Here is a 22,387-nt window from a genome sequence, read left to right as displayed (position 1 = left end):
TACTCAACTACTGCAGTTTCAATGAGCTAGACAGCGTCTTTTGTGATTGCTTTTCGTGCATCTTTGTCAGTGCTTATAATCTGAGGCATAATTCACCATTGTGTCTCTGTAAACAGCTACTGCTAACACTGTCCTAGGTTAATCCTAAGGTATGATTCATCATTGTGTCTATATCGGCAGCTACCACTAACACTGTCCTAGGTTAATCTGAGGTATAGTTCCTCCTTGTGTCTATATCAACAGCTACTGCTAACACTGTTTTAGTTAATCTGAGGTATAATTCATGATTGTGTCAATGCCAACAGTTACTGCTAACACTGTCCTTGGCTAATCAAACTGCCTCCGTGGTCTAGTGGTCGAGCGTCCGCCCATAGAGCGGAAGGTCAGGGGCTCGATCCCCAGCTGCGTCATACAAAAAGACGTTAAAAGATGGTACTTGTTGTTACCCTGTCTGGCGCTCGGCATTAAGGGGCTAAAACAAGGACTGGTCATCTCGGAGTCAGTATACTGTGTCTGAGTAGGGTATTCATGTTAAACTGCGGCATGGTATCTCAGTGTGCTAACACTATAAATTGGCATCAGTCCAGACTAGTACAAGCAGCCACACACACACACATGCATGTCGCTATATAAGTGCAATAATCTTGGACGCTACGTTTAACCTAATTTCACCTCACCTCACCTTGGCCAATCGAAGGTACAATTCATCATTGTGTCTATGCCAACAGCTACTGCTAACACCGTCCTTGGCTAATCGAAGGTACAATTCATCATTGTGTCTATGCCAACAGCTACTGCTAACACTGTCCTTGGCTAATCGAAGGTACAATTCATCATTGTGTCTATGCCAACAGCTACTGCTAACACTGTCCTTGGCTAATCGAAGGTACAATTCATCATTGTGTCTATGCCAACAGCTACTGCTAACACTGTCCTTGGCTAATCGAAGGTACAATTCATCATTGTGTCTATGCCAACAGCTACTGCTAACACTGTCCTTGGCTAATCGAAAGTACAATTCATCATTGTGTCTATGCCAACAGCTACTGCTAACACTGTCCTTGTCTAATCGAAGGTACAATTCATCATTGTGTCTATGCCAACAGCTACTGCTAACACTGTCCTTGGCTTATCGAAGGTACAATTCATCATTGTGTCTATGCCAACAGCTACTGCTATCACTGTCCTTGGCTAATCGAAGGTACAATTCATCATTGTGTCTATGCCAACAGCTACTGCTAACACCGTCCTTGGCTAATCGAAGGTACAATTCATCATTGTGTCTATGCCAACAGCTACTGCTAACACTGTCCTTGGCTAATCGAAGGTACAATTCATCATTGTGTCTATGTCAACAGCTACTGCTAACACTGTCCTTGGCTAATCGAAGGTACATTTCATCATTGTGTCTATGCCAACAGCTACTGCTAACACTGTCCTTGGCTAATCGAAGGTACAATTCATCATTGTGTCTATGCCAACAGCTACTGCTAACACTGTCCTTGGCTTATCGAAGGTACAATTCATCATTGTGTCTATGCCAACAGCTACTGCTAACACTGTCCTTGGCTAATCGAAGGTACAATTCATCATTGTGTCTATGCCAACAGCTACTGCCAACACAGAGACGAAGTTTGTGGAGGATGCAGTACACCAGCTGCTGAAGGCCAGACTGGTGCTCAAGTGCTCCTATGTGTATGGCTATTACCTGGACGGGCCTGGCTATAAGAAGATTGTGTTTGAGTTCATGCAGGTAGGTATTCACATGATAATGGAAACAATCTCATTATAATCATATCTTTGTGCTCTGTATCTGCCAGATCTGTTTGGAATAACCTCCGTGGTCCAGTGGTAGAACATCCTCCTGGAGAGCGGAAGATCAAGGATTTGATCCCCGGCCGTGTCATACCAAAAGACGTTAAAAGATGGTACTTCTTGTTACCCTGCCCGGTGCTCCCTATTTAGGGGCTAAAACAAGGACTGGTCGACTTGGAGTCAGTATGCTGTGACTTAGATTTCATTATATTTTTGCATTAATGGAGGTGTTGATGTGAAATGTGATATACAGACTTGACTACATGGATTTGCACAGTGTTGTTCATACCCCCATAAACACACCAAATATTGAAGTCAATTCTTCAATAAACTTCTGTTTCAGACTGAGTTGGAGGAGGGTATTGAGATTCTTTCCCAGATGGTGAATCGTCTGTATCTGCGCACACCACGGAAGAAGATCATAGACCAGGCACATATTGTTCAGCGTAAACGACTTGAGTTCATCACCGCCATTTCAATGGGGCTGGTGCCTCCTGAGACTCCGCCATCAATGAGGAAGAAGAAGAGGAAGAAATACAGCATGGAAACAGAGGATGTGAGTCCATTTGATTTTTTTGCCAAGACATTGCCATTTATGAGGCTGAACTACTGTTTTCAGCAGAATAGCTTGGGTTTGTCTTAACTAAGTTAGGTGGCTCAGATAGCCCAGTTGTCTAAGGCGCTGTGTTTCACTGTGCAGAGTTACGTCCCTTTGCACCGTCAGAAACCTATGATGGTGGGTTCAAATCCCGGTTTTTGCCGATTATGTTTCTAGGTTTGTCTGCAGTATACCCGTGCTCATGGGTTTCACTGAAGTGGTAAATGTCTGAGACCTGCATCACTTTGGGCTTTCATCCCACATAAAGCTGACATGCCATGATATAACTGGAATCCTGTTAAAATCAGACTTAAACCCAACTCACTCACTTAGCTAAGTTTGCTAGAAAGCAATTTACAAATCTCAATGACTTGATGAACTGACATGATGACCTGACATGATCTGGCAGTATGACCTGACATTATCTGACAACGACCTGACATGATCTGACTTCATGACATGACCTGCCTTCATATACTGATATGATGAAATGATATCATGACCTGACAGGATCTCACATCATGACCTGACATGATCTGACTTCATGACCTAACATGATCTGTCACCATGACCTCACATAATCTGACTTCATGACCTGACATGATCTGACATGATTACCTGACATGATTTGCCTTCATGACCTGACATGATTTGACATGATTACCTGACATGATTTGCCTTCATGACCTGACATGATCTGCCTTTATGACCTGACATGATCTGCCTTCATGATCTGACATGACCCCCCTTATGACCTGACACTATGATCTGCCTTCATGACCTGTCTTCTTCACCTGACATCATGACCTGTCCATGACATGACATCATGACCTGTCTTCTTGACATGACACCATGACCTGTCCATGACCTGACATCATGACCTGTCTTTTTGACATGATATCATGACCTGTCTTCTTGACCTGACATCATGACCTGTCTTCTTGACCTGACATCATGACCTGTCCATGACATGACATCATGACCTGTCTTCATGACATGACACCATGACCTGTCTTCTTGATCTGACATCATGATCTGTCTTCATATCCTGTCTACATATCCTTACATGACCTGACATCATGACCTGTCTTCTTGACCTGACATCATGACCTGTCCATGACATGTCATCATGACCTGACATGATCTGTCATGATTACCTGACATGATTTGCCTTCATGACATGACATGATCTGACATTATGACCTGAAATGACCTGCCTTCATGACATGACATGATCTGACCTCATTACCTGATATGATGACCTGACATGATGACCTGTCTTCATGACATGACATCATGACCTGACATGATCTGACTTCATGACATGACCTGCCTCCATATACTGATATGATGAAATGATATCATGACCTAACATGATCTGACACCATGACCTCACATAATCTGACTTGATGACATGACCTGCCTTCATGACCTGACATGACCTGCCTTCATGACCTGACATGATTTGCCATCATGACCTGACATGATTTGCCTTTATGACCTGACATGACCTGCCTTCATGACCTGACATGATCTGACATGATTACCTGACATGATTTGCCTTCATGACATGACATGATCTGACATTATGACCTGAAATGACCTGCCTTCATGACATGACATGATCTGACATTATGACCTGACATGATGACCTGTCTTCATGACATGACATCATGACCCGACATGATCTGCCATTGACCTGACATGACCTGCCTTCATGACCTGTCTTCTTGACCTGACATCATGACCTGTCTTCATGACATGACACCATGACATGACACCATGACCTGTCTTCTTGATCTGACATCATGACCTGTCTTCAAATCCTGTCTACATATCCTGACATGACCTGACATCATGACCTGTCCATGACATGATATCATGACCTGTCTTCTTGACCTGACATCATGACCTGTCTTTTTGACCTGGCATCATGACCTGTCCATGACCTGACATCATGACCTGTCTTCTTGACCTGACATCATGACCTGTCTTTTTGACATGACATCATGACCTGTCCATGACATGACATCATGACCTGTTCTCTTGACCTGACAACATGACCTGTCTTCTTGACCTGACATCATGACCTGTCTCCTTGACCTGATTTCATGACCTGTCTTCTTCACCTGACTTCATGACCTGTCCATGACATGACATCATGACCTGTCTTCTTGATCTGACATCATGACCTGTCTTCATATCCTGTCTATATATCCTGACATGACATGACATCATGACATGTCTTCTTGACCTGACATCATGACCTGTCTCCATGACATGGCATCATGACCTGTCTTCATGACATGATATCATGACCTGTCCATGACATGACATCATGACCTGTCTTCTTGACCTGACATCATGATGTGTCTTTTTGACCTGACATCATGACCTGTCCATGACATGACATCATGACTTGTCTTCTTGACCTGACATCATGATGTGTCTTTTTGACCTGACATCATGACCTGTCCATGACCTGACATCATGACCTGTCTCCTTGACCTGACATCATGACCTGTCTTCATGACCTGATGTGATCTGTCATGACCTAATGTCATGATCTGACATCATGACCTCACATGATCTGACTTCATGACCTGATTTCATGACCTGACTTTATTGCCTAACTTCATGAGCTGGAATCTTGCCATCATGAACTGACATGATTTCCTGATATCCCTTACTGAAAACACCCTTGCTGAAATTTCATCATCCATTATTCAAGTGCATAACCTAATGGTATGGTTGTTTGCAGGAGGACCTCCGCAAGGCCATACTAGCCTCCATACAAGAAGTGGACCCAGCAAACCCCTGGATCAAGGACGCTTCAGGCCGACACACCAACGTCATGGCCTACCTCGAGTGGCCAGCGGAGGACAGCGATGATTCCGACACTGACATATCTGTCTCAGCACTCAGAACATATGGTAACATCATTCTTCCTCTGCAATATGATCAGCCACAAATCTGTCTGTACATCAGGGTCACATGTGGAAATTCCCACTGAGAATATAGGTTCCCAGCAACCCATGCTTGTTGTAAGAGGCTACTAAATGGACTGGGTTTTCTGGATTGCTGACTTACTTGATTACATGTCATCGTATCCCAATAGCATGGCTTGATGCTCATTATGTCAATCACTGGATTAGTATCAAAAACAGTATCAGTGTACGTGACTTTAATCTCCAACATCTTGAAATATGGGTGGTTCAGTTCAATTTAACTGTTTCAATCGCATTCTAGAAGTCGGTGAGTAAATAAGAATATATACAAAATTAAGGGTAACTTCTTGTTTATTGCTTTTAATGACGTCTTGCTGTAGATTCCCGCCAGCATGATAATGGTGTAAGATTTTACATTGAAACATCCCTATATGCAATAAACCAGGGGTTGTTATCCCTTAAGTTCTGTGATGTCTCAGTTCAATCTGTTGTGCAGAGTTGCATCCCATAATAATTTTTTAATTTGACGTTTACACGATATGCAGCTTTTCCATTGGACGAGAGGTCGTTCACATGACCGCGAAGTTGACGTTCATAAGTGTATGAACGACACAATTTGACGTTCATACGTTCATACGTAAACACTGACGGAATACTTCCACATCCCTGGGGAAACCCCTGGGAATTCCCTAACACGAAAACATACATAAGCATTATTTCTGATCACTTAGAACCTTTAATCTTGGTCTCAGCATTTCAGTATACATTGAGAAACATAAGAGAGCTTGACTGCAAGCTCCGACGTTCATACAGTTTGGCCCTCACTCTATGCAGGTTCATACTCCAATGAACTCACACAAAGTGAAGGTCAATTCTTAAGTGATTCCAGGATCTGCTGATCCTGCTTCAGAATTATGATTAAAAGCAGATTAAAAGCGGCATAATATTAAGTCGCTCACTCAATGACGAATCAGTAAGATTGACATTGCAGCAAGCTATGTTTTGTGTTTAAGTTAAGCAGTTTCATGATTAATTTGCCTGGCTCATGAATGGCATGTGACATTTGTGACTGACACCTTGCCTCTTCTCCTAGGCAAATGTTGTCGCCCTGGCTGCAGCCGCCCCCGCGCCCCCAACCCCCGCACTGGGGACATCCACGACTACTGCAGTCTTAGCTGTCTGAGGCGGGACCAGGAGGAAAAGGTGGAGCAGGAACACCAGGGTGAGTTACCATGGTAATGACCAGATAGTGTGTCAGCATCTTATCAGTAGCGTAGATTCATTTACTGAGAAATGTATGAGTTGTTTCGGAACTGTGAACGCCTTGTACTTCCCAAAGGCGAATGAGGCCTTACAATATGTTTCAGCTGGTTTACAAGACTGACTGAAAGAACCCAACTAAAATTAGAAAACAAATGACATAGCATTTGACAGTTAAATTTTTGGCCAGCTCATTTTCATGTAGGTTAAGTGGAAAAAAAAGCACATAATAAAACAAACTCACTTTGATGTGGCCATAGAAAGGTTGAAACGATTCACCGAAATGCTGAGCACTGTGAGACATGACCTTCAAGACGATAACGATACACAGGACATGTATTGCGACGCATGACGATACAAAAGACAGTTATGTTTTTGTTTGTTTGTCTGTTTATTCATACATCTGCTATGGGAAACCACAATATGTGATACCTGCTCCTTGACAGATGACATTCCGGAGGTGATCCTTGATGAACACATGGATCTGCTTCGGGCTCTGGAGATGTCCCGGCTCCAGTACCTGAGGGAGAGTGGACTCATTCATGTGCCGGACACAGAGGCCCCCCTGTGAGTTGATCACTTTAGGCTGCTGATCATCAATTAAAGGATTTACATTCAGTTTTTCCGAAATATCTTGTGGGATGTGATTTTGTTATATATTTGTATTTTCGCGATTTCTCTGACTTAAACCTTGGGGGCTACGGGTGGCCCAGTCGTCTAAGGCGCTGCGATTCGCTGTGCAGAGTTGCGTCTTTTGGGCACGCGAGAAACCTATGATTGTGAGTTTGAATCCCGGTTCGCCCCGATTATGTTTCTAGGTTTGTCAGTACCATACCCATGCTCGTGGGTTTCACCGAAGTGGTAAATGTCTGAGACCTGCATCACTTTGGGCTTTCATCCCACATTAAGTTGACATACCGCGATATAACTGGAATACTGTTAAAAGCGGCGTTAAACCCAACTCACTCACTCACTAAACCATGTCATGGCGAATGTATAATTTCTCTATAATTTCGCCTAACCTATACTTGCACCTGTTTTACTTGTTTAAATGCCTGTTCAGAATGGCCAATGAATTCCTGGGTCAGAATCACCTGCCAGAACAATAGCTTCACATACCAATGATTTAGGGGAACACATGTATTGATTTTCTTTTTCTGTAAGTACTTGGAGACAATCAGACGATGTTTGTAGTGAGGCGGTTAGGGACAAAAATGTAATAATTACTTTGTGATGGTCTAACCCCACCATTTAACAGAGGATGTTTTGGTTTCAAGATGTCAGTCAGTCAGTTCCTTTCTGTCCTTTCTCTCAACTCGAATTACTGTGAATGTTCATGAGCTCCTTCACTGTGCTAAGATGCTCATGCTATCATCCACTCTTTTGTTTGTTTGGTAGTTTGGCTGGCAGTGATGACAATCAAATAATTTAGTTACAATGGCCTAAACTTGGAAAAGAATGGGAGCTGGTGCCTACAGATCAGGCCTGTGTCATAACACCCAAGTCACTTCCTCACTCACTCCATTGGGGCCCATCTTCCAGGGGCAAGAGAGTAAACAGACAATACAAGTCCAGTTTCCACCCTTGCCAAACTAGGCTGGAATTCTGGCTTGACCGTAGCACCACCAGTGACTATTACCAGTTATGTCCCTTCTAAACCTCTCCTATGGACCAATCAGATTCCACCTCTCGTATCACTTGCGTTTGCTTCACATAAAATGGTGGCGCCCAGTCAGGACGATCTGATCGATAATCAAGATCTATATCGTGATAAGACGGGTCTTACATCGCGAAATGCATCAAATCACATGAGCACCTTGATTAAAAACATGAAAAGGTTTGGAAAATATCTGCTGACAATGAGTTGGTGGTGTACATCCTTTGCAAATCCTGCAATCGACCGAAATCTGCCCTGCAGTTTATGAACTGGATTTCGATTTCGGTGCACGATTTTGATTGGACTATGTATAGATTCGTTAGTCCAGCCAAAATGTAACTCCATAATACCAGCCTAGTTCTGATTGGGGCCTAACTGACTTAACATGCCGAAGAAGCTTCTGTTTCTTTTTTAGTTGGTATTCATGTCTGTCGCGAAAACATTCTTTGATGTCTTTCTGTTAAGTTGTCACTCTGACAGTAAAATGTTGCCCTCACCAATGGGATCATGTGTTTGGTGATTTGTTTATCTGATTGTGGCTTCATAAGATTATTGTGTATACATACTGACAGTGTTTTAAATGGATTAAAATGGAGTGTGCATTGTGATTCAGATCAGTCATTTTATAAAGCTAGACTAGCTGTCTGGTTGAAGTCCCATTCAACGAACCACTGACATGAGAAATAGGCTAAGGTCTGTTGACATTTTGTTTTCATGTGCTTATTTTTGTTGACAAGCCCTCCTGGCCAGTCATTTATGAAACTAATTTCTACACTGCACACGGACATTTTCTTCTGTTTACAGTGACCAGCATATGGAGAGACTGACCTACAAGAAGTCCCCTGTAGACACCGGTCGACCCCGCTCCAACTCCGAGTCCCTGCCCAAGAAGAAGGGTCTGACCCCTATGGAGGAGCTGGACCAGGAGCTGCAGAGGGTGCTGGAAATATCATCAACCATACCTAAAGGTCAGTGGTCAACTACCATAAGATAAGTCACGATAAGTCCACTAGTTAATTATTAGAGGTCAACTACCATCAGATAAGTCACGATAAGTCCAATAGTTAATTATTAGATGAGCATCCAAACGTTTCAAAATTCGAGAATTGTTTTAATTTTTTTTTTTTTAATGTTTTTTAAAGAAACTGTTCAAACGTTAAATGTCAACAACTATGATTCCAATATGGATATTTAGTTGGACAGCGTATATATGTATTTCATCAAAAACAAGAGAAGAGAACACACATTTCGACTTTCTTTCGATGCCCCCAAATCTTTTGAGGCAGGATATTTGGTGTTGAGGTGGGTGGGGACAAAAATCAAATGATCTATTATGGCCTAACCAACCAGTTTTACTGATGAGTTCAAGATGTCAATGTGTTCCTCTCTTTAACTTACCGTATATTATCCGTCTATAAAGTGGCTCCGCCTATAAGGTGGTGACTCCCTGTAAATACCTTTAACACTGATGCTAATTTACATACCCTGTCTATAAAGTGATAAGGCGATCCGGAATGAAGCACATGACCAGCCCATACACAATCCCTACATTTGCAATAAAAACATGTTTGTCTTCCATTTTGCTGATGATTGAAGCATCACAATTCCAACAAATGTCCCTGATGTTGTTACAGAGAGTGACCCCGATGGTGTCCTCAAGGTGGATGTTCAGAAGGGAGACGGTAAGATTGGACTGCACAAACGGAAATGTAGCCAGTCTCATTTTGATGAGACCACCTCGACGCTGGTCCCGAGGGTGCCTAACAAGAGCGTTGAGGACTTGTATAGAGGCGATGGCACATGGCTCACCAGCCCGCACACTCCGACCTGTGCTTGTGATAAGTGTGTTGAGAGTCTGGGAGCTTATGCTGCCCCAGACAACCCTAGAGGATTCAGTCTTCTCAGCCTTGAAAGCAATACTTTCGGTGCAATCAAGGATCTTTCAGTGTCCAATATCCATGCTACAGATGATGATAAAACCAAAGACTTTCTATCAAAAGATTTTGCTGCCCTGTTTCAAAAACAGGATGGCAGGGCTGCTTGTTCTCAATCACAAGGCAATGGTGGCAAGCTTTTTGCAGCGAACACACCTTCTGAAGATGATTGCTCTTATGTGCTGAACAGCCCGTCATCGGAAAAATCTGCCTTATCTACCCAGTTGTGGCGCCCCCGGGCTGCCATACAGTCAATATCAAGTGATCAGATTACACCAGTGGATTACGAAGCTGATCATTTAGCACTGAAGACCCCATCAGACACGTACAGTCATACGGACGAAAGCAAAGACACACCCATCTCACCACCAGAAGATCTGTTCACTGAGGCTGACATCCATTCTAACCTGGCTTCAGAACTGGATGAGATCATAGCTTCAGGGTTTGATGACTTGGTGAAATCTCCATCCGAGGCAGAACTGTTAGGTAATAAGGTGGACCTACCCGAACTCAGCGAGGCAGATATTGAGATTGCATTGAGTGAGGTGTGCCAGGTGCCGGAAGTGACGCCAGACACCAGTTACGGAGACTCCGGCCATGTATCCTTGCTGGAGATGGCCGAGAACCTGCTTCAGATGTCGGAGGACATGCACATGCAGATCGAGGACATTGATAGGATGTATGAGGGTGACAGCAGCGGGGTGGGGGTCGAGGAGGATACGCATGGGGAGGGTGCAATGGAGGGAGCAGTGGGGAGGGAGGATGAAGGGAGCACTGCCCCTGGGGTAGAGACAGACGAAGGTCAGATGGACCAGGCTGATGTGTGTTCAGGCAGTGTTGGTTGTCTTGGTGATGTGAGTGATGTGCAAGAGGATTTGTCTGTGACATCTGGTGACCTTGAAGCTGCTGGTGGCAGCGCTGATGATACCGGGATTGTGATTGTTGACTCTGCTGTGGAGGAGAAGAAAGAGGAACCGGTTAAGAGGAAGAGTAAGAAGAAGAGGAGGGAGAGACAGTCTTTCTATGTGTGACGAGGAGTTGGATCTTGGATTGAGATCAGTGATCAGGATATGTTTCTTTGATATTTCAAAAGCAAATACATGTAATAATCAATGACCCAGAAGTGGTGAACAGACTGATGGTGTCACGGTGTTATGATCATTTTATGTGCAGGAGTCATCACTTCATATTCTTCACAAAATATCTCACTGAACATGATTTTCTAGATACTTTTACAAACTAGGATACAAGTGTAATGTTTAAATGCATCAAAATGAGCCTGTCACACATACTTATCTGGTTTTCTTTTTTGAATGATCCTGTTTGACAATGTTTGAAAAATCAAAATGATTTTATTCAGGAAGAGCTGTACCGGTATTTATTGTCATCATGTACTACTAGAAAAAAGTTATGATTCACACGGTGCTTTCATGTTACTATAGTTATTCTGGCATGACCGATAAGCTATAGTTTTATGAAATAATCGGGTGTTCTTTAACACTTTTTGGCTGTACATTTACACAGTTGAAACTCAAAACTAGCATCTGACATTCTGCTCAAACTAATATTTCATCAGTTTCAAAATTATATTGGAAATAGTTGAGTGAGGACGACATGGTACCAGCCTAGAGAGGTGAATAAGAAATATGCCCTGATCATCCAGTCCTCCCATCTCAACTCCATGGGGAGAGTGCTTGCTGTGTACTATAAGAGTTTATTATAATAATCGTGTGATCGTTGCTTCGGCAGAGGCTGGTGGACTCATTAGTGTGCTTATTAGGGGATTTTGCACAAAGCCTATATATTATTCTTGGGAGTATCATAAACATGTGTGAACGCTGTGTATGCCTTTTGAAAAGTATGTGAATTTTGATATGCAATTTTTTGACAAATATTGTTTGATTTGTTTCTTGTAGAAATAACGATGCAGAGGAATATTTCTATTTTGTAAAACTGTGTGTGTTTTATGAGAATGATTGACAGTCAATATAGAAACTGTCACAGTTTAAGACTGATGAGACGTTGCTTTGTTAACATACATGTTGAGGGCCAAAGGTCGTTGTATTACTGCCCATGAGAAGGATACATATCAGCATATTCTGGTTTTATATGGATTTAATAAATCTATATAATGTTATGAGGCCTTCATCAAGTTCATTTGAAAAGTAAATTTGACATTTTGGAGTTGAATGTTTCCTTGTAGAAGATTTTTTTAATTTTTAGTACTACTGTGTGGGCACAGTTTGAATGGATTGGCATTTTGCCTAAAGAAATAGGAAGAAACGTTTTATGTGGCAACGAAGGACAAAATTTTTGTTTTGTTTTTGGAAACATCTTTAACATGGTTTAACATGTTTAATGTTACGTTTATAGTTTCTAGGTTCTATAGAATCAAAGTGCTATTATCCACAGTTTTGTAATTTATCAAACTATGTAATCATGATTATATGTATATAGGTGTTGATATTGTTGCAACAAATTATATGAATCTACTGTCGGCCACTTTGTGCTCATGTTTCCTATGACCGTTAGTATTATCTCAAATTTCAAGACTGCCTGTCCATCCTTCATATGGGTTTGTGTTGAGGATGCAGAGGTTTCCAATATCATAGTTGTCTACAACTGACTTTGATATCCAAATACTTTCTGACACACCATGATAGAACTGGAATACTGTTACAAACGATGTTGAGCCCAACTCACTCACTCACTTTATCTGAGCAAAGAGCAACGTTTGGGAGATTTTGTAGAAGTGGAGGGGGCACGGATGACCCAGTCGTCTAAGGTGCCGCGATTCGCTGTGCAGAGTTGCGTCCTTTGGGCATGCCAGAAACCTATGATTGTGGGTTCGAATCCCGATTCGCCCCCATTATGTTTCTAGGTTTGTCAGCACCATACCCGTGCTCGTGGGTTTCACCGGAGTGGTAAACGTCTGACACCTACATCACTTTGGGCTTTCCTCCCACATTAAGCTGACACGCCACGATATAACTAAAATACTGTTAAAAGCGGCGTTAAACCCAACTCACTCACTCACTTGTAGAAGTGAAGTGGCCATTCTATGCTCCTTATTCCCCTGGGTCGGCCAGTGAGAGGTATCTCTGTAACGTAAATTGTAACAAAGACTGTCTGTGCGTAATAATATATTACATTTGTTTACTGGATGACACAGAAGATATCTCTGCTCTAGAATTCTTGGTTTTAAAGGTTGTAAAACTGGCACGGGTTATTTTTGTACCCTACTGACTACTAGTTAGTGACCAAAAACATATTGTTTGCTAAATGAACACCGACTTTATATATTGAAAAAAAATGGGTAAACTACGTAATACAGAAAAGAAGACCTAAGGTGTCAAGAGGCTACTAGTATGTAATGGTTCTGTTAGAGTGTGTTCACAGGAAGATAGTACATTGTCCATATGTACACCGGGGCCTTGTGTCTTGCTGTGGCTGTGTCTCTGCTCTAGAATTCTTGGTTTTAGAGATTGTAAAACTGGCACAGGTTATTTTTGCACCTTACTGACTACTAGTTAGTGACCAAAAACATATTGTTTGCTAAATGAACACCGACTTTATATATTCTGTTCTGTTAGAGTGTGTTCACAGGAAGATAGTACACTGTCCACCTGTACACCCGGGCCTTGTGTCTGTCACAATTCAACAAAGACTCATGGCATCCATTAATGATGGCACTCACATCACCTGATAAAACAAACAGGAGTTCAGTGAGTAGAATGTTGTCTATTGCTTCAAGATGTGTACATCGAGGGAACAGATGTAAAGGCATCGACGGTTGCATGAAGAATTATTTTGAATCTTCAGAGTTTAACAGATATTCAGTGTATATTTTTGTTGGTTCTCAAGTCTGCTCATTTCTAGGCAACTCACTCAGCAGTAGGTTGTTTATATGCTACGCTAGGGGCTTGTATACGCTAGTTCCTCCATCACTTGTGAATACATATGAGCGAAAAGTGATGTAGTAGTGACCAGTGCCTATTTTAATCATTCAATCCCAGTCGTCTAAGGCGCAGTGATTCGCTGTGCAGAGTTGCGTCCCTTGGGCACGCCGGAAACCTATGATTATGGGTTCGAATCCCGGTTCGCCCCAATTATGTTTCTAGGTTTGTCAGCACCATACCCATGCTCGTGGGTTTCACCGAAGTGGTAAATGTCTGAGACCTGCATCACTTCGGGCTTTCCTCCCACATTAAGCTGACATGCCACGATTTAACTGGAATACTGTTAAAAGCGGCGTTAAACCCAACTCACTCACTCACTCAAAGGTTGATGCATATGTTGCACAGGACATCTCTGTGTGATGTAATCTGAGCACTAACTTGCCACTTGTTGGTTAAACACTGGTTTGTTTGTTAGTTTTTTAGCATCGCACTCAGCATTATTCCAGCTCTATGAAGGCAGTAATAAATAGATAATTCCGAGATTAACATCATGAGCATAGATCTTCTGAGTTGGGATATGATGACATGCATCAACCAAGTCACTGAGTCACCGCCAAATGCTGTTACTTGCATCTTATGACAAACATGGTCGCTGAGGACCCATTCTACCCCGATATTCACGGGTCTGGTTTAAAGTAGCAGCTATGACAAAGCAGCAATATGTATTGATGGATGACGGAGAAGTGAGGTGTAAAATCATGATGTATTGACGAGGCTTCCCATATAATGAAACTTCTGATTGTTAATGGACCACTCACTGCAAGTATGTGAGACATGAAACGAGAGATGGGTAGGTCTGTTCAGTCAGGGTCTCCATGACAGATTAACGATAGTAATATGAAAGAATCTGGTGGTCCTGAACTTATCTTGAGTATGTATATTGATTGACATGGGTAAATATGATGTTTGTGCATTAAAATAACTCAAGAAAATTTCACATTGAAATTTGTTGTGGACAACAAAGAGTACTTTCAAGTAGGGTTATTTATATATTTCTGCTCAGAGTAAACAGCCCATCATGTTGATGGGTCTGCTTACAAAACCAGACACAAGCCATTAGTCTTCATTTAGTCTTTGCAATGGTCTTTGTCATCCTGATGGATCAAGGATTAATCGACACCTGCTCAGAGGTCGATATTCAGCTGCAGCAAACGAGTAATTATTCCCAAACTGGAAATAAAAATGTCAAAGTTTATGTAATATAATTATATCTAATATAATAGCTTTGTGGAGGTGATTTGTTTTTTGTTGATGACAGGACCAATAAGACGCTTTAATTTATAGTTTAACATTATTTTATTGTGTGCAATGTTAAAATATGTTATTAAAAGACCTCTGAATTTAAGAAAATAATAACTTTATTTTGGGGACTGGTCATTTAATACAAGGGTGGTGGGTCAGAGGTTTTTGCTGCACAAATATACTGAAATTAATTACCGTCCCCTTACGATTGTCATATTTTTATAGGTCCCTCCCCTTTGTCCTTCTCCATTTTTATCATCACCTTCCCTGCAAAGACAAAATGCAAAAGCACTTTATATTCATGATAAAATGTTCCTTTTTCATTGACCCTCCCCTCGAGACTGTCATGTTTTGGGGTAACTCTCCCCTGGTTTCCATTTAGCACCCCTCTTCCTCCCCCCTCCCTTTTCCTAATAAATGACTGGTCCCTTTCAAAATGATGTTTCTTTAATCCATTTTCCTGCCAAGGGCATTTAGTGGAGGATCCAAGATGTACCCTGTACCCAGAGTGCCCAGAGTGTGGTATTGTCCCTTCACGTGAGTACTGATTTGTATTCATGGGCTATAGTGTCAGGCAAATAATCTTCCATGAACAAAATATCTTCAGTCTTTCAAGATTGTGTACACAGCTGTATGAATGAAATGCTCCAGACGCTGGACATGAACATGTGTTGTATACCTGCATATATATCGCACAAGGAAGAGCGGTTGGTGTGGAGCATGTTTCTCCTGTGGTTATTAAAAGTGGTTTAGTGTGTTCATTAACTCAGTATTTTGTCATTGAAAAACAACAAACAATTTTTTGTAACAATTGTTAAGGGCAGACTATTTTTTAAATTTTTTGTTTTAATCATTTTGGTCAGTATGCCAAAAGGCTGGAGCTTATATCCTTAAAAAAAATGAACTAAATATCACATCATTATATTTTTTACATTATTTAACTTACTTTTGCAAAGTTAGACTTGCAAGTAAAACAAAAGTATGAATTGACCTGCCATTAAGATTGATACCTAAGGAAAATATCCTTTGACAAATTAAGAAATTTAGAGTATTTTGCTGTTTGTTTTTTGTTTGAGAATCTTTTAAATGAGAGCGATGTATTTATCAGTGTGGCTACCTGGTTGTTCTTGGATGTAAATTTGAACTGATCACTTCAGATGTGATGATGTTAGAGGCATGTTGTGAACAATGTTAGTCTACAGTCAATGATAATTGTGTTGTTGATGTTTTTGTTGTATTTATTGTGAAAACATATATGCCAAATGAAGTTTGACTATTTTCTGCACATTACATGCATAAAGAAAATCGATAAATCGGTGTGAAAATAGAAGTAGGACATTGATTTTCAAAAGACCTGGAGAAGTCAGTACTGGTAGCTGCTTAAGTGTCCATCCTCTATTGGCCATCTCAAATACAACTGGAACAGCTTGTGGCATTATGGATTGGTCTCCCTGTTTGCCCCGATTATGTGTGGGTTTGTCAGCACCCTACCAGTGCTCATGGGTTTCATCAAAGTGGCAAACATTTGAGACCTACATCACTTCAGGCTTTCCTCCAACATCAAGCAGACATGCCTTGATGTAACTGGAATTCCGGTCACAAGTGGAGTTTAAACCCAACTCACTCTCTCTCTCATGGAAAGGACTTGCCTCACCTGAATTAGTCTTCGGGAAAGTATCTTTTCCAGCTCTAAGTCCTGTGGGGCGGTCGGGTAGCCTAGTGGTTAGAGCGTTTGCTCGTCACGCCGAGGACCCGGGTTCGATTCCCGACATGGGTACAATGTTTGAAGCCCATTTCTGGTGTCCCCCGTCGTGATATTGGTGGAATATTGCTAAAAGCGGCAGAAAGCCCCACTCACTCACTCTAAGTCATGCGATTTCATTCGGATGAGGCTGCGATTTTGAATGTAGATCTCTGCTGAGTTGGTTGTTGATGTCAAGTTGATAGGCTGGAGAAAGTATGTGCGATGTTAGTGATACGACGTATGGACCTGCTGACATCATCACTGTGGTGGGGAATTGGTCCAGGGTTGTCTCATAGAGGATGGAGTGTCATAACCATGGTCACACTTTTTATGTAATGGTTTACAGATTTTTGTTTACCAGTTAGCTTGGGTAAGTTAAAATAAATGTAAAAATAATCTTGTGTAGCTCAGTGTATCAATGTTATTTGGCTTGATGATGTTTTGGTCACTTTAGTGGGATAAATTACATGCTAATATGCATTACAATTTCAGGATGTTTTAGGAAGGTTTACAGCAACATGTATTTACCAAGTTTTCTTCTGAGAAGGTTTTGTGTTTTAGTATTGGGTTTGCAGTGGTCAGACACTACATTTAATGCATCTGATTAATCATTAGCTAATCATGTAATAGTAACTTCAATTTTGTGTGTTTTTTGTAGGCTAATTGTTTTATTCTTCTAATCCATCAAAGATGGAGCGGTTGGAAATAAAGGTATTTAAAAAATAAATAAATTCCTAGTTTGCAAGCTTTGTCTTCGGTCGTCAATTCATTTTCATATCATATCGTATCCATAACAGATGAAAGACGTATATCCCTAACTTTATCCCACGCCCCAGTCCTGTAATACTATACTGAATTTGACAAAGAGTAAAATTTTCAATTTATGAGATCGGACAGAATGGTATTGTTTTAAAGACAAACAACATCCATGTTTAACCATGTGTGTGTTTGTTGTTTAACGCCACACTCGGCAATATTCCAGCTATATGACGGCAGTCTGTATATCATCGAGTCTGGACCAGACAATCCAGTGATGGATATTGTGAGCAAAGATCCACGTCGTGCAGGTACAACACACAACCAAGTCGCAGCCTGACCACCTGATCCATTAAACCATCCCTCGCAACCAGCATAGTGTGCTGTGACCGACTCTAACCCCAAATCCCCAAGCCGTATATCACAGGACAGATACAACGTTCAGTTCTTAAAAAGTGTGCTATTGTGAATTGGTTGTAAATAATTAATCTTTCATAAAAGGTTTCGTAGTTTGACAAATGAGAAGCATAAATAATTGTTTCACCTTGTAACCTAAATACTATTTTCACACAACTGGTTACAATATTCAGAGAAGTAATATATTTCAGAGTTCATCTGTTGTGTAGTGTGTGTAAAATAGTAGCTTCATTTAGCTGTAGATACTCACTTTGTGATTTTGTAGTCACTGTACGTGTAATCATTGGCTTGTATAATAATGATATTAATTATTATGTGTATGTATTGTTGGTGGATCATGTATATTTATACATGCAGCACAGAGCATTTGCCTATTGAATTGCTGCTCGAGTACTGTAGCAGTGTTTGTTGTGTTGCTAATACAGTGACATGATAACCACCATGCATATATAACTTTCAGGCATAGTTCATTTCAGAGGCTGTTTGATTGCAGGAAAGGTTGAAGAAAATATTCATTTTTCAGGATGTTTTCTACCCTAGACTTTTGACATTTGGTTTAACATATAGATGGCACTGCATGTTGGTACGATATTTGATTTTATTTATGATGAATATCCTGATGATACTATTTGGTGAAGCGAATTTGAAATATAAAATATTAGATATGACCTGGTTGTGTGCTCCCAATGCCAGAAATATGAGATTTGTGAAGCAATGTAGCTGACAGGATATGATGGAGGTAGACATACTAAATTTCTGGTTGGATTCGCAATCATGACATTTTTCACCTTGTACAGAAATCTGGCAGCATTGTTTTCTATATTTTTGAACAGGAATAATTATTGAGGTTCTTGAAGGTGTAATATCAGAGTTGTAAATTTTTTAAAGTTCTTTTCTGATTTTGCGTTATGTGGAAAGACCGGTCCATTAATATTGTAACATGCACTGTGCTATAGGGTGTTAACAAAAGGGCATCTCACCACAGTATTCAGCTGAAAAAAATATTTAATAACATAAGAATGTCCTATCTCGTCTTTGAAAGGCATTTAGAAGTGATACTCGTAAGGAAGAGAATTTATGGATGTCAACTTCTATATTATGAGGAACACAACATTTCGGAGTATATACTTACTCCTTCATTAGGAGAAAGAAAATATTCATTTTTCAGGAAGCTTTCTACCCCTGGACATTTGGTTTTACATATAGCTAGCACTACATGTTGGTATGATATTTGTCAATTTTGAACTGATTTTTATTTATGAATAATTTATGAAAAATATCCAGATGATACTATTTGGTGAAGTGTAGTAAAAATATTCAGGTAGAGTATTCGCCTTATAAAAGAGTAAGCATTTACTCCGAGACATTGTGTTCCTCATAATAAAGAAGTTGACATCCATACATTCTCTTCCCTAATATTCTATCTGATTCATTTACCTTGCTGGAACCTAGTGGTAAAGCGTTCGCTTGTCGCACCGAAGACGGGGTTCGATTCCCGACATGGGTACAATGTGTGAGCCCATTTCTGGTGTCCCCCGCCGTGATATTGCTGGAATATTGCTAAAAGCGGCGTAAAACCATACTCACTCACTCACTCACTCACCTTGCTGGAACAAAGGTCATTGGAATATCTCATCGTATTTGTACACAAACGTTCTAGGAGGTACTCACCAGTGTTGTGCACCTTAGTTGTGCCAGGAATACAAGTCGTGTGTAGCTTAACAATGAGGAGTACCAGATCATTTGTCCTGAGTTATGTTCCAGTCTTGGTTATGTTAATTCACTAGGGACAAGGGGCGGTCGGGTAGCCTAGTGGTTAAAGCGTTCGCTCGTCACACCGAAGACCCGGGTTCGATTTCCGACATGGGTACAATGTGTGAAGCCCATTTCTGGTGTCCCCCATCGTGATATTGCTGGAATATTGCTAAAAGCGGCGTAAAACCAAACTCACCTACTCACTCACTCACTCACAAGGGACAAATCAATTGTTATTCCCTATTACAGGTACAAGATTCTACGACTTACCAGAATTCTTTTGTCTTGTGAGAACATATAGATGCCACATAGCAACCTAGTGTTCAAAAGATGTTTGGACATCATGAAAATGTTGACCGTAACTATTTGCAACAATGCACTGATATGACATCGGGCATTGGTATGTGTTGCTTTGCAAACAGTATAAACAATCAAGCAATAGGTGCAAACTGGCCAATCACAGGGATGAGAATCTTCCGCAGATCCGCAAATTTTAGTGACCACAAATTTGTTTAATTCTGATGATCCCCCCCATGAACACCCCCAAATTATGGACAACGCTCCAATGCAATAAGTAGAAATAAAATATATTGTTCTTCAAACTAATGAGTACAAGTTCCTCATGTAAGTGTCCTGTGTGGTGTTGTGTCATAAGCCAGGTAGGCCAGGTAGGGAAGTATAAGACAGTCTATCTGGTATTCTCAGCTTTGTCTCACTTGATAGTGAAACACCCAGAACAGTCACAGACAAAACATGAATAATTTGGTTCATTTCAATCATAGGTGAAAAAAGACTCCCTTGTGTGTCCATATTTTCATAATACTGTTATTGTAGAAGTGCAGTAGAGCAGTTATCTATGGAGTGAATATACATGGCGCAAAATAGATTGACTTCTCACAGGTCACATAGGTAGGTAATAGAAATGATATACATGTGGTATGCTACAGAACATTTGATAGGGATAATCAGATAATCATTCAATTCAGATATAAACTTGACTTGAGTCAGTTTTGTGAACCCTGAAAAGATAAAAATATCCCTATCAAACGTGGAGTAGTATATATAGATAAGATCAAGGTTGTTTGTAATCAGAACAAATTAGTGCTGTTTTTGGTCTGAGTCATGTCAAGGTGACTAAGAGTCACCTACATATGTTTGGAGTAATTGATGTATTTGCTGTCTGAAAGACATGTAGACTTGCTACCATGTGAAGGTGTGCGACACAAGCTTCCTTGAATAAAGCCTGAAATGTACCTTGTTTATATTTTTGTGTCGTGTATCAGTTATGTGCAACTATCATTAGTGCCATAATTTGGGGTTTGGGGCAGAAGGGTCCTGTCTGCAGAGGCGCTGCGATTCGGTGTGCAGCCTTGCGATCCTCATGCAGGTGTGTCAGAAACAGGCCTACCAAAGAAATCCAACAGAGAGCTACCGAACTATGGGATATGAACGCACTATAAATAGAAATAGACACACAAATTACAAAGACACAATCCCCATAAAGTTTGCTTTATAATGAACATTTTCAGTGGCAGCAAACACAGTAAACCATGCAGATGGTTATACGATGGTTGTAGGAGTCTGTCTTTGTGTGTTACGTGCAACTATCATTAATGCCGTCATTTTGGAATGTAGGGGCACTTAGGTGCCGAAATTCGGTGTCCAGAATTGCATCCCTTAAGTGTGCCATAAACCTGTGATCAGGGGTTCAAATCACTAGGTCTTAAGCAACCCATGCTTGCCGTAATGGGCGACTATGCTTGTCGTAAAAGGTGACTAACAGGATCGGATGGTCAGGCTCGCTGACTTGGTTCATGCATGTCATCAAACCAAATTGCGTGGATCGATGCTCATGATATTAATCACTGGATTGTCTAGCCCAGACTCGATTATTTACAGACCGCTGTCTTATAGCTGGAATATTGCTGAGTGCGGCGTTAAACAACAAACCAAACGCCCAACCAATCAGATCACAAAGGTCACACTGCACTACATACTCAAAGTTGAGCGAGTTGGGTTTAACACCCATTGGAACAGTATACTAGACCTATCAGAATGTCAGCTTGATGTGGGAGACTTTACCACTAACCTGAAACTCAAGATATGCTGCTGACAAACCTAGAAACATATTCTGGGCGAACCGGGATTCGAACCCACGATCATAACCATGGAACCTCCCTGAGCGCCATTGCTGAAGATCAATATTCTAACACGGAGCTTCCAAGGGGGATTTATTCTTTATAGTTGAATGTTAAAGTGTCTGACCGAACAGGAAACATGGTCGGGGAATACTGTTCAATCA

The 22,387-nt window shown here is 41.1% G+C and overlaps 1 protein-coding gene across 1 annotated transcript in view; it reads left to right on the top strand.

Annotated features, from left to right (window-relative positions):
- The window catches only part of LOC139463929 (ankyrin repeat and IBR domain-containing protein 1-like), a 38,738-nt gene extending 21,467 nt beyond the window's left edge, over positions 1-17,271 (top strand). Inside the window, exons 18-24 of the mRNA XM_071245370.1 lie at positions 1,611-1,753; positions 2,159-2,371; positions 5,175-5,346; positions 6,455-6,583; positions 7,068-7,188; positions 9,083-9,246; positions 9,913-17,271. Of these exons, the coding sequence (XP_071101471.1) occupies positions 1,611-1,753; positions 2,159-2,371; positions 5,175-5,346; positions 6,455-6,583; positions 7,068-7,188; positions 9,083-9,246; positions 9,913-11,243 (2,273 nt within the window). The 3' untranslated portion in view covers positions 11,244-17,271. The remainder of the gene's footprint in view (positions 1-1,610; positions 1,754-2,158; positions 2,372-5,174; positions 5,347-6,454; positions 6,584-7,067; positions 7,189-9,082; positions 9,247-9,912) is intronic.
- Positions 17,272-22,387: the final 5,116 nt, after the last annotated feature.

The sequence above is a fragment of the Haliotis cracherodii genome, unplaced genomic scaffold (assembly GCF_022045235.1).
Source record: "Haliotis cracherodii isolate W230 unplaced genomic scaffold, xgHalCrac1.p SCAF_16, whole genome shotgun sequence".
NCBI lineage: Eukaryota > Metazoa > Mollusca > Gastropoda > Lepetellida > Haliotidae > Haliotis > Haliotis cracherodii.
Note: the sequence above shows the minus strand (reverse complement) of the source record. Positions and strands in the feature narration are given on the sequence as shown.